The sequence below is a fragment of the Notamacropus eugenii genome, chromosome 3 (assembly GCF_028372415.1).
Source record: "Notamacropus eugenii isolate mMacEug1 chromosome 3, mMacEug1.pri_v2, whole genome shotgun sequence".
NCBI classification, from domain to species: domain Eukaryota; kingdom Metazoa; phylum Chordata; class Mammalia; order Diprotodontia; family Macropodidae; genus Notamacropus; species Notamacropus eugenii.
The window spans coordinates 121095043-121112059 of NC_092874.1; the positions used below are offsets into that span (position 1 = coordinate 121095043).

At 36.4% G+C, this 17017-nt stretch overlaps 1 protein-coding gene and 1 pseudogene across 2 annotated transcripts in view; one reads left to right on the forward strand and one right to left on the reverse strand.

The window, feature by feature from the left end:
* Positions 1–17017, forward strand: part of TNPO3 (transportin 3) — a 99547-nt gene that overhangs the window by 42208 nt on the left and 40322 nt on the right. For both annotated transcript variants that reach the window (XM_072652786.1, XM_072652787.1), the window contains exons 5-7: positions 8529–8672; positions 15067–15242; positions 16022–16160. In XM_072652786.1, the coding sequence (XP_072508887.1) occupies positions 8529–8672; positions 15067–15242; positions 16022–16160 (459 nt within the window). The remainder of the gene's footprint in view (positions 1–8528; positions 8673–15066; positions 15243–16021; positions 16161–17017) is intronic.
* Positions 10273–11096, reverse strand: LOC140533256 (lysoplasmalogenase TMEM86B-like; annotated as a pseudogene).

Sequence of the window (17017 nt, forward strand, 5' to 3'; positions counted from 1 at the left end):
TAATATTCCATCACAATCTGTAAAAGCAAGCACCCCGACATACACAGGAGAGCCTGCTATCACAGGTTCTTTGATCTGCTTTTCTAGAAGGAAAGACAACTTCTGAAGGGTCAACAATCACTTTAATCAAACACATATATATCATTCACTTAGTTCAGGGAGAAAAGTCAGCACCCTGAACTTCAGAGAAAATACAGAGAAATAAAGTTCCACAGAGCTTCCAACCGCCTGATTGTAAGCAATACATACATCACAGATCAACAGACAGATCCAACTGTCTGACCATACATAGCTACCAGAGAGAAGCACCAACATAAGGGTTTTCAAAGCTGGGAGCTCTTTAGTGGCTTCCCAGCATCTCATCTGGCTAAGCAAATGCTTCCAATGAGTAAGCCCCAAAGTTAAAGCTCACCTCTGAGTATTTATACATTTTTCAGAGCTAGGGGGCATCACAACTCTTGAGAACCAGTGCCTCATTAACAAAAGGTATAGGACTTCCTACAAATCTCCTCTAATCAAACTCCCCTTAGTAGGTCCATTAATGGGTGGGGAAGATCTTTAATCTCATTAGTATCACACAGTTATATAATACAATTTGTTCAGCCATTTCCCAATTGATAGACAAAACTTAAATTTCTAATTCTTTGCCACCACAAAATTAGTTGCTACAAATACTTTTGTACATATAGGAGCCTTTCCTTTTTCTTTGAACTCTTTGGGGTACAGACCTAGAAGTGGTACTGGTGGATTAAAGATATGCACAGTTTTATTGCCCTTTGTGCATAGTTCAAAATTACTCTCCATTATTCTCCAAAATGGTTGGATCAGTTCACAACTCCATCCAATGGTGCATTAAGTCTCCTAATTTTCCCACATCCCTTCCAATATGTCATTTTACTTTCTGTCGTATTAGCCAATCTATAGGTGTAAAATGGTATCTCAGACTTGTTTTAATTTTCATTTCTCTAATCAATAGTGATTTAGACCATTTTTTTCATATAACTATAGATAGTTTAGATTTCTTCATCTGAAAACTGCCTGTTCATATCCTTTGACCATTTATCAACTGGGGCAATGACTTGGATCCTTATAAATTTAACTCAATTTCCCTATATGAGAAATGAGGCCTTTATCAAGAGAAACTTGCTGTAAAATATTCCCCCAAGTTTTCTACTTTCCTTCTAATCTTGTCTGCATTGGTTTTGTTTGTGCAAAATATTTTTAATTTAATGTAATCAAAATTATCCGTTTTACATCTCTTAATACCTCTATCTCTCGTTTGGTCATGAATTCTTCCCTTATCCAAGATCTGACAGGTAAATCGTAATTTGCTTACAGCATTACTCTTTATGTCTAAATCATGTAATCTTCCCTGCTTATCTGCTTCCATTTTATGAGTGAGTTCATCTCGTTCACATTCACAGTTACGATTATAAACTGTGTGTGTCCTTCCATCCTACTTTACTCCCTGTTTATCCTTCTCTTTCATTCTGTCCTTCTTCAAACTTTTTTTGCTTCTGATCACTGCCTCTCCCAATCCACACTCCTTTCTATCAATCCCCACTTCTCTTATTCCCCTCCCTTCCTACTTCCCTGTAGGGTAAGATAGATTTCTACACCCAAAAGAGTGTATGTTATTCCCTCTTTGAACCAGTTCTATGAGAGTAAGGTTTAAACATTGTCTGCCACCTCCTTCCCCTCCTCCCCCAAATCCCTCAGTCTTGTACTCCACAGTAAAGTCTCTCAGTTCTTAAGTGAAATAAATTTACCCCACTCTGTCTCTTCTTTGCACCTTCTTTCATTGCATCCCTCTTAAACCCCTTATTTTTCTTTTTTTGGCTATCATCTCAGCATAGTCAGTTCAGACCTGTGCCGTCTATGTATATTCCTTCTAATTGCCCTAATAATAAAGTTCTTAGAAGTTACATGTATTATCTTTAAGTGTGATAGATGTATAAATTCTGGAATCAGTTGCATAGAAATAATTGGTAATGATGGAATCACCAAGGGAAAATGTAGAGAGAACAGCTAAGAGGACCTAGTATAGAGCCTTGGAAGGCACCCGAGCTTTGTGAATGGGAGATAGATGATGACCTAGCTTTACAGATGAGTTTAAGAATGACCAATCAGATAGGTAGGAGAATATGAAGAGAGCAGTGTCACAAAAACCCAAGGAAGAAAGAGTATCCTAGAAAAAGGTGATTGGCAGCAGTATAAAACACTGAATAATGAGGACTAAGAAAAGGCCATAGGATTTAGTAGTTAAGAGAACGATGATAATCTTGAAAAGAAACAGTTTGTCAAAGTGTTGAGACTGGAAGCTCTATTGCAAGGGATTGAGACGTGGGAGGTGAGGATATGGGAGGATGGTTGGATAACCCTTTCTTGAAGTTTCACTCTGAAAGACCAAAGTAGTACATACATACAGTGATAGTTTGTGGGTATGACAAGATCATTAGTTTTTAATCCGCGCTTCAGTGGCCCTTTGTTGAATGTAATTTTATTGTATTATTGTAAGAAAAATAGGCACTTAATATTTCTGCTTTTGAGGGTTTGATGCTTAATGCACGGTCAGCTTTTGCATAGGTGCCATGCACAGCTGAAAAACAGGTATATTCTTAACATTTCAGTATTTACTCTTTCATATGTAGCATTTCTAAACTTTTATTCACTGTTTAACATCTTTCTTGTTTATTTTATGGTTAAATTTATCAGGTCTGAGAGAGGAAATGTTTATTGAATTTAATTCTAGTTTCATTGTCCGTTTCTTCCTGTAAGTCATTTAACGTTTCCTTCAAAATTCCTTCAAGAATTTGGATACGTTTGGTGCATTTTGGTGCTTTTATTATCAGTATCACTAATAATTCATTGTTTTTGGTACCTTTTAACAAAATGTAGTTTGCCTGCTTTTGCTTTGTCTAAGACCACAGTTACCATCTCTCCCTTTTTTACTTCCACTAAAGAATAACAGATTCTCCCCCAGCATTGTATTTAACTGTGTGTTTCTTATTAAAAAAAATTATTGGATTCTAGTTTCTAATCCATTTTGCTTTTCTCTTCCATTTTATAAGTGTGTCCATCCCGTTCAAACTCATAGTTAGGATTGCTAACTATAGTTCCTTCCCTCCTATTCTCTTAGCCATAGCCTTCTTTTCATCCTCTTCCTTCTGTAAGAGCCTATTTTTTTTTTGATTACTGCCTCTCTTAATCTAACGTCCCTCTTATTCTCCATTCCCCTTTCTCTTAATTCTTCTTTCCTATTTCCCTATTGGAGAGCTATGTGTGTGTATGCTTATTCTTCCTTCCTTGAACCAGTTTTAATGAGAGTAAGTTTCAGGTATTGCACTTCTTACAAGCTCCCTCCACCCTCCAATTCTCTCCATTATATAAACTCTTCCTTGCATGACTCATTGATGCTTCCCTGGGCTGGAAAAGTGACTCACTGTTACTTTTTCTTTCCTGTACAGAATTCAGTCTGGTGCATTTTCTAGGTTGTTGTGGAAGAGAGGTGTACTGGGGAGCTAAGGCAGAAATGTTTCTTCTCACTCTGCCATTTTGACTTTATCTCCTATACTAATGTTTTTAAGCAATTGAATGAAATGCTGAATTTCTTTTAGAGGTTAGTGAAAGTAAAGATAAAAAAAGTATATAATTTGTGGATCTCCTGAAATCTGTTCATCGATCCCACGTTCAGGTCCTTTGCTTTATATTGTTCCTAGATGGGATCTCTTGGTTTTTTACCTTTTTTAGGTTGATATAAAAATGCCAAGATTTAGTTAATCTTTTTAATGCCATTCCTCATTTCAATAGTGACCAAAGACCTCATTGAAATTTGTCTTACTGGTCATTTTTCATGTACTCTTAGTAACTTTTCTTCAGCAGTTCTTGATGCCTTATTTTAAAAATAAAGTTGTTCAGGATAATGAAATTTTGTTGATAAAATTTTTCAGAGAGAAACTGAAAGCCAACATTACTTTAAGCATTTAAGAGTGTTGTCAATTTATTTCATAAGATTCAGTCTATTTAAAAGTCCTGCCTTTACATGGGGAAAATAAGAACCCTGTCTATTAATGCCCAACATTGGTATATATGTTAGCATTCCAGGTTGAAGGCTTGATGTCTTAATAAAATTGAAGTGTCATAATTTATTACATGATCCTTTCCTTTTTGGCCTGATTGCTTAAAAAAAATGTACCTTGTCAGTTTTGTAGCTCTGAGGATCTCATGTTCCAGAAGTATAAAAACCATGTGGTACTCATAAAAATATTATTTAAGCCAAGACCCCAAAAGGCTACAAAAAATATGTATGCAAAAAAAAGAATTTTCAGTTGTTTCTTGTTATGATGTAGAAACAGCTACACTCTAAATCAATTTTTCATCATCTGATAATAGCATATACCTTTTATCAAAACTTTACTAAGATGTGTATATCACTTTACTCAAACACATTAACTGTGTAGTCAGTTCATTTTAAAAATTGCTTTGAATTTAAGTATTTGTAGTTCGCTAATCTCAGCCAGCTTTGGCCCAGAATAATGGGACAGGAGCTAAAGAAGTAGGAAATCAAGTTTTAATTCAGCTTGGCAGATTTTATTTAGCACCTGATATGTTTAAGGCACCTTAGGTTTTGGAGATAGGGACAAACATGAAACAGTTATCTACCTAAGAGAGCTTATGTTCTTTTGAGAAGATATACAGATAAATATCAGGTAATCTGAGAAAGGGAAAGATTACTGGGGTGATCTGTGAAATCTTTATGCAAGTTGGCACCTGAACTAAGCCTTCAGTGGATCTGTAATTAAGCATTTAGGATGTGAAAACAAAAATAGTTCCTAACCTCAAGGAGCTTATATTTTTATACAAAACACAGTAAATACAAAATACATACAAAGTAATGCAAGGTAATTTTGGTGGTGGGGAGAAGCAGTAGCAAATTGGAGATTAGGCAAGGCCTTTTATAGATGCTGAGATGTAGAGCTGAGCTTTGAAGGAGGATAAAGGTTCTGATAGGCAGTGCATTTCAGGCAGTGGTTTACACATTTACACAGATATGAAAGATGTGGAATACCAGGTATGGAAAATAGAAGTCCAGTTTGTCTGAAACATAGAGTATTTAAAAAGGAGTAGTGAAAGGTAAATTAGAACTACATTATGGGGAACCTTAAATACCTTGAAGATTCTATATTTTATCCTAGATACAGTAGGGAATCCCTGAAGGCTTTTGGGCAGAGGAGTTATTTGATCATAATTGTGCTATAGAAAGATTAATTTGCTTTGTGGAGGATAGATTGGAGATGGTAGAGACTGGAAGCAGTAAGAACATTTAGAAGGCTATTGTGTTTGTCTAGGCAAACGATGATAAGGGCCTGGACTGTGGCTGTTTGAGTGGAGAGAAGAGTATAGATGCAAGAGATCCATGGAGAGATAGATAGACTAGGCAAGACTTGGCAGCTGATTGAATTTGAAAGGTAAGGCAGAAGGAATAGTCAGGTATGACTGAAATTGCAAACCTAGATGAATGAGATGATGGGAGTACATCTTCAACAGAATTATCCGAGATTGGTTTTTGAGGGAATTATGATGAGTTTTGAGTTTGACACATTTATAAATGTATCTAACAGCAACTGTTGATATGAGACTAGATTAGGGTGGGGATGACGTCTGGATGCATAGATCTGGCATTCAGCTGCGTTGTTGTGATTCAGTTATGTCCAACTCTGTGTGACCTGTTTTTGGAGTTTTCTTGGCAAAGATACTGAAGTGGTTTGCCATTTCCTTCTTCAACTCATTTGACAAATGATGAAACTAAAGCAAACAAGGTTAAGCGATTTGCCTAGGGCCATACAGCTAGAAAGTATCTGAGGCTGAATTTGAACTCAAGTCCTCTTGATTCCAGGCCTGGCCCACCACCTGGCTGCCCTTCAATGCAGTTATTTACATAGAAATAATTTAACCCACAAGCACTGGTGTAATCACCTAAGAGAAGAGCCTTTAAGGATAATCATGGTGAGTGTGTAGGAGATAAATAGGAGAACAAAGAGAAAGCTGTCTCACAGAAGCCAATGGAGAGAAAAGTATTCAGGAGGAAGAAAGAGGTACTCAGTAGTGTCAAGAGCTACAGATATGTCAAAAGATGAGAACTTTAAAAAGGCAATTTGATTTAGAAGGTACAGTCATTGAAGAGAACAGTTTCAGTAGAGTGGAGCTTTATGAAGCTTGATTTTGATGAAGTGAAAGCAGATTTCAAATTTAATAAGGTTCAGTCAGCTACAATATTAAAGAAGACAACTGGGTCTGAAGAGAGTTTCTGAATCTAGCAGAGCTTCTAGCTACATAGATGTGTAATTTTCTGAAGTGTTATGCCATGGGGGATCCTAGCTGATGATTCATGAGAGTAACATATTTGTCTTTATATAATCCCTTTTCCTGGTGCCTTCTTCATATATACAAACTTTTCTGGTTAAATCACTTTTCAGTAAATGATCATTCACTTCCCTTAGAAATTTTAGGAATACATGAGGTCATATCTCAGCAAATCAAGAAATCTAGCTACAGAATATATCTGGTAGTTGTGGGGAGAAGATAAACAAAATGGAATAAGGTAGGTGAAGCAGGCATTCAAATATCTTTTTCTTCTTTTTCTTCTGCCTTTTATTTCAGGAAGAGTTCATTGAGAATTTGGCTAGAAAGGCCTTGGACAAGATCCACCTGAATTGGCAGGTGTGAGATGGGGAAATTATGCTTACAGCCTTCCAAATTGGCCTTGGTATCTTAACTAGTCCATTCGAGAATTAAATGGCCTATTGTCATACACAGTAGAATGCATTTCTGTGCCCCATAGGGTTCAGGCAAATCATCGTCATCTTCTTCATACTCAGCTCCATCAATCAGGAAAATTTCTGGTACCATGTGTTCATATCCATTACATAAAAGAATCTGTTTTAGAATCCGAATGGTCAGAGAGGTAGCTGACCCTTTTCAGGTTTTAGCTTTCAGAATATCTTAAAGTTATACAAAGTAAATATGTGACTGGGTTGGCAAATGAATCACATATAAAGAGGAGCACAGGTTTCTTGAAATCAGATCAGAATTTAGAGCTGCATTTTGGTTGAAAACCAGAGGATTTTATCTTTATAAATTGCTGTGTAAATATTAAAGTACTTTATGTGTGTTAAGTCTTTATTGTCATTAATATTAATATTTTACGTATATTGGTGATGGCTTTATTACCAAAATTTGCTTTTATGTATTTTTGGGGGGGGTGTTTTTATTGATACCTTTTGATTTTGCATTGTATTTGTTTCTGAATATATCCTCCTCACCTCCCCTATCCAGCCATTTCCTGTATTAATTAAAAATGAAATAGAAAAAGTAGTTCCACAAAACCAGTATGTTGAGTCTGACAACATATGGAGCAATTCCACTTATAATCCTGTCCCTTTAGGAATGAAAGGAGACGGGTTGGTGCTTTTTCTTAAGGCCAAATCATTATAATTACGTAGCATTTCATTCAGGGTCTTATTTTTTTTATTGTTCTTTTGCATTATGGAAATCATTGTTTGTATTTTATCAGTTTTTTATAAGTTCTGTCTCCTCAAATTTTTCATGTTCATCATCTTAGTTTAATAATGCATTTTAAATCCATATTCCATAATTAATTTAGCCACTCTACAGTTAAAGGGCTTTTATTTTTATTTGTAGTTTTTGCTACCACAAAATGTCCTCCTATGAAGATGTATGTGGGACCTTTATTTTTGTCCTTGATTTCCTTTGGTGTCTTCCTAGCAGTAGGATCTTTGGGTGAAAGATAATGGACATTTTAGTCACTCTTTTCACATAGTTCAAGATTACTTTCTAGAATGGTTGGACCAATTCACAACTCCCCTGATCGTGTATTAGTGTACTGTTCTTTATGTAATAATGTGTATGTAGTTTTACTGCAGAAAAAATATTTTTAAAAGTATCCCCAGAAGAGACATTGACTAATAATGAACTAAATGATCTTCTCCATCTCATCTGCTTTATATGCTATAATATTTCTAGTGTTGTGTTACAGAACTTCATCTGTAATGTATATTTTGGTGAATTGTTGAGTTTTTAAAAAGCTAACATCTGACTTTTCTGTATGGAAATTTTGAGCATTATAATTATCAGTAACTTGAAATCTGAGGAGCATTCATTTTCATTTTACCTGTCTTTCTACGTATATAAGATATCTAATTACATAAAATCTGGTGTTTAGACAAACATTACCTTAAACCATAACTTTCCTAATATTGTGAATGTGCTAACATACAAATGAAGAAGAAATATTAACCTTACTACTTCTGCTGGTAGTAATTCACAATTATATGACTTTTTGCGATTTGCAAAGTGCTTTTCTCACAACTGCCCTTTGTAGCAATGAAAGTTATGTTTTAAATTATTGTCACCTGCCTGTAACATTTGAAATAATTCTAGTTGTGGGATTAAATACAAAACTTGGCATAACTTGATGTTTTTGTCTTCTTTCTTGGTCTTTCTTTCAGATGACTTGTGTAGAAAAGGCGGGAACAGATGAGAAGATGCTTATGAAGGCCTTTCAGTGCTTAGGTAGTTGGTTTAACCTTGGTGTCCTGGACAGTAACTTTATGGCTAACAATAAATTGCTAGCTCTTCTTTTTGAAGTTTTGGTGAGTATTGAATTTTACTGTTTGCCAAAGTTTGGTTGTATTACACTTTCACAACTTTAGTAGCAGACTTATGGAGAAATAACAAAACTTTCAAAATTCTACTTCGTGTATACTGAGAAAGCAGAAGTGGTACTTCCTTTGGTTTGCTAAAGTCCCAGGCCCAGAGTTGTGGACTTCTTCTCTTTCTTTATAACATCTTTAACATCCAGAGCAGGCTTTAGTTGGAAAGGGAAACATTACATTGATCAAAGAAAATTGGTTTTGCAGTTAAGTCTGTATATATGTAATTTGCATATTAGAAGTTCCAGTGCCACTGAGTTTCAGACATGCCGTGTAGTTACTTGTGTAGATTTATCCAACAAGCTTAGTGAGATGGTTTAGACACTGAAATAATATTCATTATGAAAGAATTTGAAGACCTTGAGGTCAGTGGAATAAATGGTAATGTGTCTAAACATACTTAGTTATATTTTCTTTTGGGTTCTTTTTCTGTGAACCAGTGATTGAAATGGTACTTTAAACTTTTAGAATTAAAAATTGAATAATCACAAAAAAGACATTGAAAGAGCCTTTGATATTGTTTTGTTTTTCTGTCAAGGTCTTACCCATTTGAAAACATGTTATTTAAACTCTTTCTAGACATAATATGTCTATTATCTTTTTGAATGTGGGTGTGGTCATACAGGAGAGGAATATCAATGTGTCTTGAGTGTCAGTGAAGTTACATGGAGGGGAATGGATGAATTTAACATAGGAGATCATTGCATATATTGTGGACAAGAATCCCTTAGAATAAATGAAAGAGCCTTCACAGTCAGTAAAAGGGGAAGAAAAGCAGTACTCAGGTATAATCTCAAAAGTGACAGAATGATATTTGTTCAAATCCAAGGTAAATCATTCAACATCACAGTAATACAAGTCTATGCTTCAACCACTGATGCTGAAGAGGCCAAAGCTGATCAGTTCTGTGAAGACATCTTCTCTAAATAACACCAAAAAAAAATCTCATTCATCATAGGGAATTGGAATGCTAAAGTAGGAAATCAAAAGATAATTGGGATAACAGGCAAGTTTGACCTTGGAGTACAAACAAGGTAACTTGCTGGTCATAACAGACGCTTCTTCTAGCAGTTTTTTCATGTTTCCAATTTCAACTTTACTAAGTGTTGAGAATGTGGTGGAAATGTGGATAGTGGAGGGACAGGCATCCCTTCTAGGGACTTAGTGGGCAATAGAGAGAGAAGAAGCCTTTAAACCAGGAGGATGATGAGTAACAGAAAAGAATCAGAATTGTGGGTAAGGGGGAGAAAAATTCCAATGGAGGGGCTCATGGGCAATTGGGGGGTAGTATTGGAACCAAAGGGATTATGAGTAAGGAGAGGAAAAGCATGAGGATGGGGTGAGGGGACAGTTGCAGATAAGAGAGGGAAAGCATGGGAAAGGAAGGGATTGTGAATAACTTGGGAATGGTGGGGGGAGCTTCAGAATTAGAGGGAGGGTGGGAAAAGGATCTGCCCTAGGAGATCTTATGTTTAACTGGGAGGGTGTAGGGTGAGCAGGCAGGAGGATTCCTGGAGAAGAGGCCAAAAGCCAAGCTCCAAGTCACTGATCTGCTAGAATCCGGCCAGGGGCTCAGCCCCTTCCTGGAGTGTGTCAACTTTGTGAGGAGGCTTATCAGACCCAGTCAGCTTAGGGGGTCCTGTTGACACTCCACTTGGACACTGTTGACAGAGCCAGCAGGGCTTGGACAGTGTAGTAGTGGCCATGTTGATCAGACAGCCTAGAACCAGGGGCCAAATGAAGGTGTTCCAGGCCAGGATGCATCCAAAACGCTGAAGAACAGACCACCAAGTGCCACAGGTCTTCAGGCAAGTGTCCACCACAGCATCAAACCTAGGATAGCAGCATAGACAACCTTAGGGAGAATCAGGCTGGACAGGAGGTGAATCTGCAGGAGACTAAAGCAGATACTGAAGACGGCTACCATAGACTCCAGGAGAGCCAGGCAGATTGGGAGCCAACCCAGGGCCCTGAGATAAAAGAGGTGAGACAAGGCAAAGGCTGCCATACTAAAGAGGAAGTGGTTGGACCAGATGAGGAAACTGTCCCCCAGGACCAAGCAGATGAATTGTTTATAGGGTCCCAATGGGCCAGTGGTATGGATAAAGAGCCAGACAGAGGATGGGGGGGAGGCATTTCACCAGGGCTTATCTGAGGGCAGCCAGAGGAGGAAGTAGAGGGCACAGGAGACAAAGGCACCAGCCTCAGGGCCAGAAGCAGAGGATGTAGAGTGTGCATTCTCCGAAGATTCCCTTCCATGAAATTCCATGTTTGTCCATACACTTCTAGAATCCTGTGACCTCTGAATCAGAAGTAGGTTTCCATCCTCATGACTTCAGGCTTAGACCATTGGAACCATGTGCATGTGTGTGTACACATTTTGACCCCAAGATCCCATCGTGAGGCAATTACCCTAAAGACCTTACGAATGGGGGGGGAGGGGGAAGGAATTTCCCATGTAACAAAAATGTTCATGGTAATACTTTTTATGTTACCACAAAACAAGATGAAAAACCATGTGTTTGGGCCTGCCTAAATAAATTGTGGTGCATAATTATAATACGGGATATTATAGCAATGAAGAAATGATAAATATGAAGAATTCAAAGAATTGGAAGACACACATGAACTGATGCATAATGAAATAAGGAGACCCAGAAAAATTGTATATACAATGATTATAACAGTAAAATGGAGAGGAAAAAAAGAAATTGAATGCAGTGTGATTACAATAACCAAGGATAAGAGTTGAAGAAATGCCCACACATACTCTTTCTTTACAGAAGTGAAGGGTGATGAGTGTGGAATACTGTAAAGACTGTCAAAAACAACTGATATGTTCATTAGTCTTGCATGATTTCTCTATTTCTTTCGTACTTTCTTTTATTCTTCATTGTATAGGATAGTTTTCTCTTCAATGTCATCTTCAACTCCTCACTCTTACTCACTTCACGTACTCAATGTCATCTTCAACTCCTCACTCTTACTCACTTCACATACCCAATCCGTTGTCAGGTCTTACTGATAAGGTTCACTGCATTCCAAAATGTTGGGGGTGAAAGGGTGTCCCAAAAAAATTCACTCAGGCAATCTCCAAATCAAGTAAAGGCATTTATTGAGGCTAATACACACACACCAAGCAGGCTCCTCTGCTTCTTAAGGGAGACGTGGCTCCCCCCAAAGGGAGAGAGGGGGATGGCTCCAAGGGAGAGGGGGGATGCCCAATTAAGGGGCAGGATGGTCCTAAGTGATTCATTAGATAAATAAGAATTGTGAAAGCAGAAATAACTGGCAGAATAGAAAAATTTGAATCCAAGTCTTTCCAAAGATGTGAGAGAATAGCCTATTGGTAAGAAAGCAAAAAGCAGTAATTTAAAAAAATACCTGATTGCTAAACAAGCAAAATACTTGAAGACAGAATGTGCAGACAAAACTTAAGGATCATAAATCTCTTAGAAGAACATGAGAAATCAATAAATCTAAATATGACAATGCAAGAAATAGTACAAGATAACTGCCCAGAACTACTGCACACAGAAAATAAAAGTGCCACTCAGAATAATCTAGGGTGGTAGATTAATAATAACTAATAGTAATAATGTTAATTATTAGTAAATAGTAAATTTACTAATCACTATTAGTAAATTAATAGTAAAAACTAATATTATAATTAATAATAATAGTAATAACTCCAAGGTGGGGTGGTGATGGTGGGAGAAAACTTTATATTGCAAAGTCTAGGACACATGTTCCAATGACAAATGTAAAGGAAAGGAAATTAGAATACTTGCAAGACTGTCCTGGCACCTACCAGAAATGGCAGAAGGAAGTGAAATAATGGAAGAAAATACAAGGCTAACTCTTAACTTTAAATGTGAATGGATTAAATAGTCCCATAAAATGAAATGACAGGTATGAGTTTAAGTTTGATATTTGCACGAAACACCTACAAATGGAAAGACATATAAAGAATAAAAATGAGAAGATAGAACAAAATTTACTACATACCCTGTAAATCCAGAAATAAAAGCAGAAGTTGCTATGATCCTGTTGGAGAAAGCAAAAGAATAAATTCAAAACAAGGAAACTACATTCTGAAAAGAACAAGAGACAACAAACCATATCATTATTAAAAATATGTATGCCTTAGCATCTGAACCCATAAAGGAAAAGTCCGAGTGAATTATAAAAGGATGTAGACAGTTAATGCAGTAATCCCTCTCTTAGTTTTGTAGAAATCTAGAAAGTTAAACACAAGGGAAAATAAGGAATTGAACAAGTTGCTGGATGAAATAGAGCGATAAAAAGATTTATGGTCTCTTTGTAACAGGGAAATTCCAGATAATGAATAGTTTGAAGAATATCAGAAACAGTGATTATGTGAAAAATGATAACAATGAAGCAACAGAACAAAATGTCTGTGAGGTATCTAAAGCAGGCCTCAGGAGAGAAATTATAATCCAAAAAACATATTAACAGAATTGAATTGGAAAGGATTAGTGGACTGAATATGCATCTTTAAAAATTAGAAAGCCAATAAATGCAAAATTAAGCACAAAAAAGGAGATAGTGAAATACAAGGAAAATAGATAACTTGAATTCCAATTTATTTCTCCTAATTTTTTTATACAAGTTGTATAAATATTTGGTAATGCAATGTGTGTATGGGGATGCATGTTTTCTTTAGTAGATAAGTAGTCAAGAAAAAATAATTCTCAAAAGAATTAAAAATTATTAATGACTGTATCAAAGAATAGTGCAAGTCACTGATCCCACTAACAAGGGAAACTCAAATCAAAATAAGCCTGAAATTCCACCTTACACCCTGCAAATTGGCAACGATAACAAAAAATGATAATAGTGGGAAGAGAGGCTCACTAGGTGCATTGTTGATAGAGCTATGAATCAATGCAACCATTTTGGAAAGCGCTTTGGAATTTGGCAAATAAAGTGGCTAAAATATCGGTTCCCTTTGACCAAGATTTCAATACTAGGGGTATACCTAAGAAAGTATAAGAAGAAAACTTGCCCTCCTTTCCCTGAGACCTACTTCCCTCCCTACCATCCACATACACCAAAATTTAACAGCACCTTTTGTAGTAGCAAAGAACTAGAAACCAAATAGCTATCCATCAGTTGGGAAATGGCAAAACAAATGGTTTTACATGAACATAAGGAACATTACTGTGCTGTAAGAAGTGATAAATATGCTTAATAGAAGGAAACATTGAAAGATTTATGTCAACTGATAACAGAATTAAGTAAACAGCCAAGAATAGTTTGTGTAATGACAACACTGTAAATGGAAACAGCCACCACCACCAAACAGCTAACATGAATGTGATATAAAATTAAAAACAAGCATGGCCCCAAAGAATGGATATGAGAAGAAGACTACTACCCCACTCCTTTGAAGAGGTGGCAAGTACACAGATGTCCATTTCCTCGGTTGTCCAGCTTGTCTATATTTTTAATATTTTTGTTTAGTTTTGTTCTTTTTTATTATTATCTGGGATAAAGAGGAAAGATAATGGAGAAATTTTTCTAATTTAAAAATAAAGGATCTGTAAAAGTTTATAAATTACAGCTCATTATATTCCTTTTTTTACTACTAATTGATTTAATGAATAGTAGTAAATATTTTATTTCTCTGTCCCAGTTTGTTGATGAGTCAGGTAGTTCGAACACTTCATACCTTCGGCATAGTAAGAGAGTGAGTATTTGGAGATGTTAAGGGATATAACTGAATAGTGTTCTATTTCATTCCATAACCAGATGTTTCAGTTCATTAGTTTTGTAAGGATAGAACCATATACATGTATATGGTTCTATCCTTATTAAATCTTTATTGAATTTTCCATATTAGCTAAAGTTTGTAATTTGTAAAGGGAAATTTGTACAAATGAACAATATTAAAGTCTCTATTATTTACTTAGAAATGCCTCCCACCCATTTAACAAAAACAGTCCTTTTTATAACATAGTGTCATTAAATTTCAGTTTAGAAATAAGTAAAGTCTGTATCTTTCTAAACAAACCCACATTTTATGTTTTTTTCTTAGAGTTCTGGTAATTTTCTTTGTAACAACAGTGCCATCATCATCATGGATATATTTGTAGAGAAGGTAATGAATCAGGACCAAGACATGTGTTTAACCTGCATTTGTTTGTACAAGTTGGTAGCTCTTTGAAGGAAGACCCGAGAATATGCATGCTACAAATATATGTGCATTTTGGGTATACTGTTCAGTAACAATAGTGATCACTTTCTGTCTTTTAAACAGTTATCTAGTAATAATCATTCTCCCTTCCCCTATTCTAATGCTATCTCCCAGCAACAGGACAAGACATCATCTAACCTGCATGAGGCAGCATCAGATTGTGTGTGCTCGGCCCTCTATGCCATTGAGAATGTAGAGACCAATTTACCTCTGGCCCTGCAACTCTTTCAAGGGGTTTTGACTTTGGAAGCAGCCTATCATATGGCCGTGGCCCGTGAAGACTTAGACAAGTGAGTTGATTGCGTACAAAAGGATGGATGGAAAGTTGGTTTTATTTCTGGATTTGTTTTATTATTTACTATCTATCTATTTTACTCTTAGCCTATGCATTGTCTATTTGAATTGTGCGTATATGGACCACTAAAGACATTTTAGTATGCCCCATTGAATCCTAAGCCTTTTGGGCTCAAGTTTCCTTATCAATTAAATGAGAAGATTGGACCTGATGACCTCTATGGTCTGTCATAGCTCTAGAGCTGAGCTCCTTAGTTGGGAGGAAGGACTCTGAGACTAGAAACCTCAGAGAATAGGGATTCATCAAGCCCAGGAATACTGTCTTTGGAAGCTATGAAGATGGTCTATAGAATCACAAAATATAAATGATGGTACAATGAGCCTTAGCCAAAGAGAGGGAGAAAATATATGCTGAGAATATGATTTGTGAAAATTTTTTTAAAGTCTCTGTGATTTTGACTGCTGTCACAAGTTGATATGCTCAGGGCCTGTGTATAAAACGTACCCAGAGGTGACTGTGGTTGAGGTTATGATACCACTGAACATGTAGTTAAATAGTTTGACTTCAGTCTAAGGAGGCTCTTATTTCCGTTTCCTTTACATTGTTGAAGACTATTTCTCTTTGGTGGTAAAATGTTTTTGTTCAACATAAGGAAATCTGTAACCTGAAAGTTTTTGAGTAGAAAAGTTTTATTTTCAGTGTTTTTGTGAATTGCCTATATAAGTATCTATGCCCTGCTTGGTGACTTTGTACTTACATTTTTTTCTGCTATAGGGTTCTGAATTATTGCAGAGTTTTCACTGAACTATGTGAAACGTTTCTTGAAAAAATTGTTTGTACTCCAGGCCAAGGATTAGGTGATCTTCGAACACTGGAACTGCTCCTCATCTGTGCTGGCCATCCCCAGTACGAGGTAAGAAAATCTCAGAGCTATTAACTTTTGGGTGGCTGTCAAGTCATCCTTTTCAGACTCCATAGCTCCTCTAACTAACTTCTATTAAAGTTGTGCTCAATTACATTTATGTGTTAAAGAAATTCCTGTCAGGGAGTTCATTCTGCTTCAGAATGAGAACTGAAACAGTCCCCTAAGATACCCGAGGGTATTATGGGTGTCTCCTGTGGTTGGATATTCCAGTCACCTCTTGACTGGAACTGTTTTCTTCAAGCTTGAAAGTAACTTTTTAGTTGCTAAATCTCTATACAGATAGCTTTAGAATGAATGTATGCAGCCCTAGTCTTTCTTCTGAATCCCAGCCCTGCTTTAGTCTAGTTGCCTAGAAGTCTACTAGACATCTCTGTGCATATACTGTAGACTTCACAATCTCAGTCTGTTTGAAACAGACCTTGGTATATTTTCCCCATTCCCCTGTTTTCTAGATTTCCTTATTTTTGTTGAAGACATCACTATCCTTTTACTTACTAAGGTCCTTGTTGTTGTTTCTCTCTTCCTCGTCCTCTGTAGCCAGTTACTTGCCAGATCTTGTTGGTTTTCCCTCTACAACATCTTTCTAATGTCCATACCCTTCTCCAGTCACACAGTGCTATCCTATTTCAGGTCACATCACCTCTTGTTTGGATTGTTGTAATAGCCTTCTAATTAATATGGTATCTTTGCTACTACAGACTAAAATTGCTCTAAGACTTTTAGCCTATCCAGTATAAAATCCTAAAGGCAAAAGGGAGCCACTGAAGATTTGGGACAGAGAAGTAATGTGTCACACTATGTTTTAGGAATATTACTATGATAGATTTATAGAAGATGATTTAGAG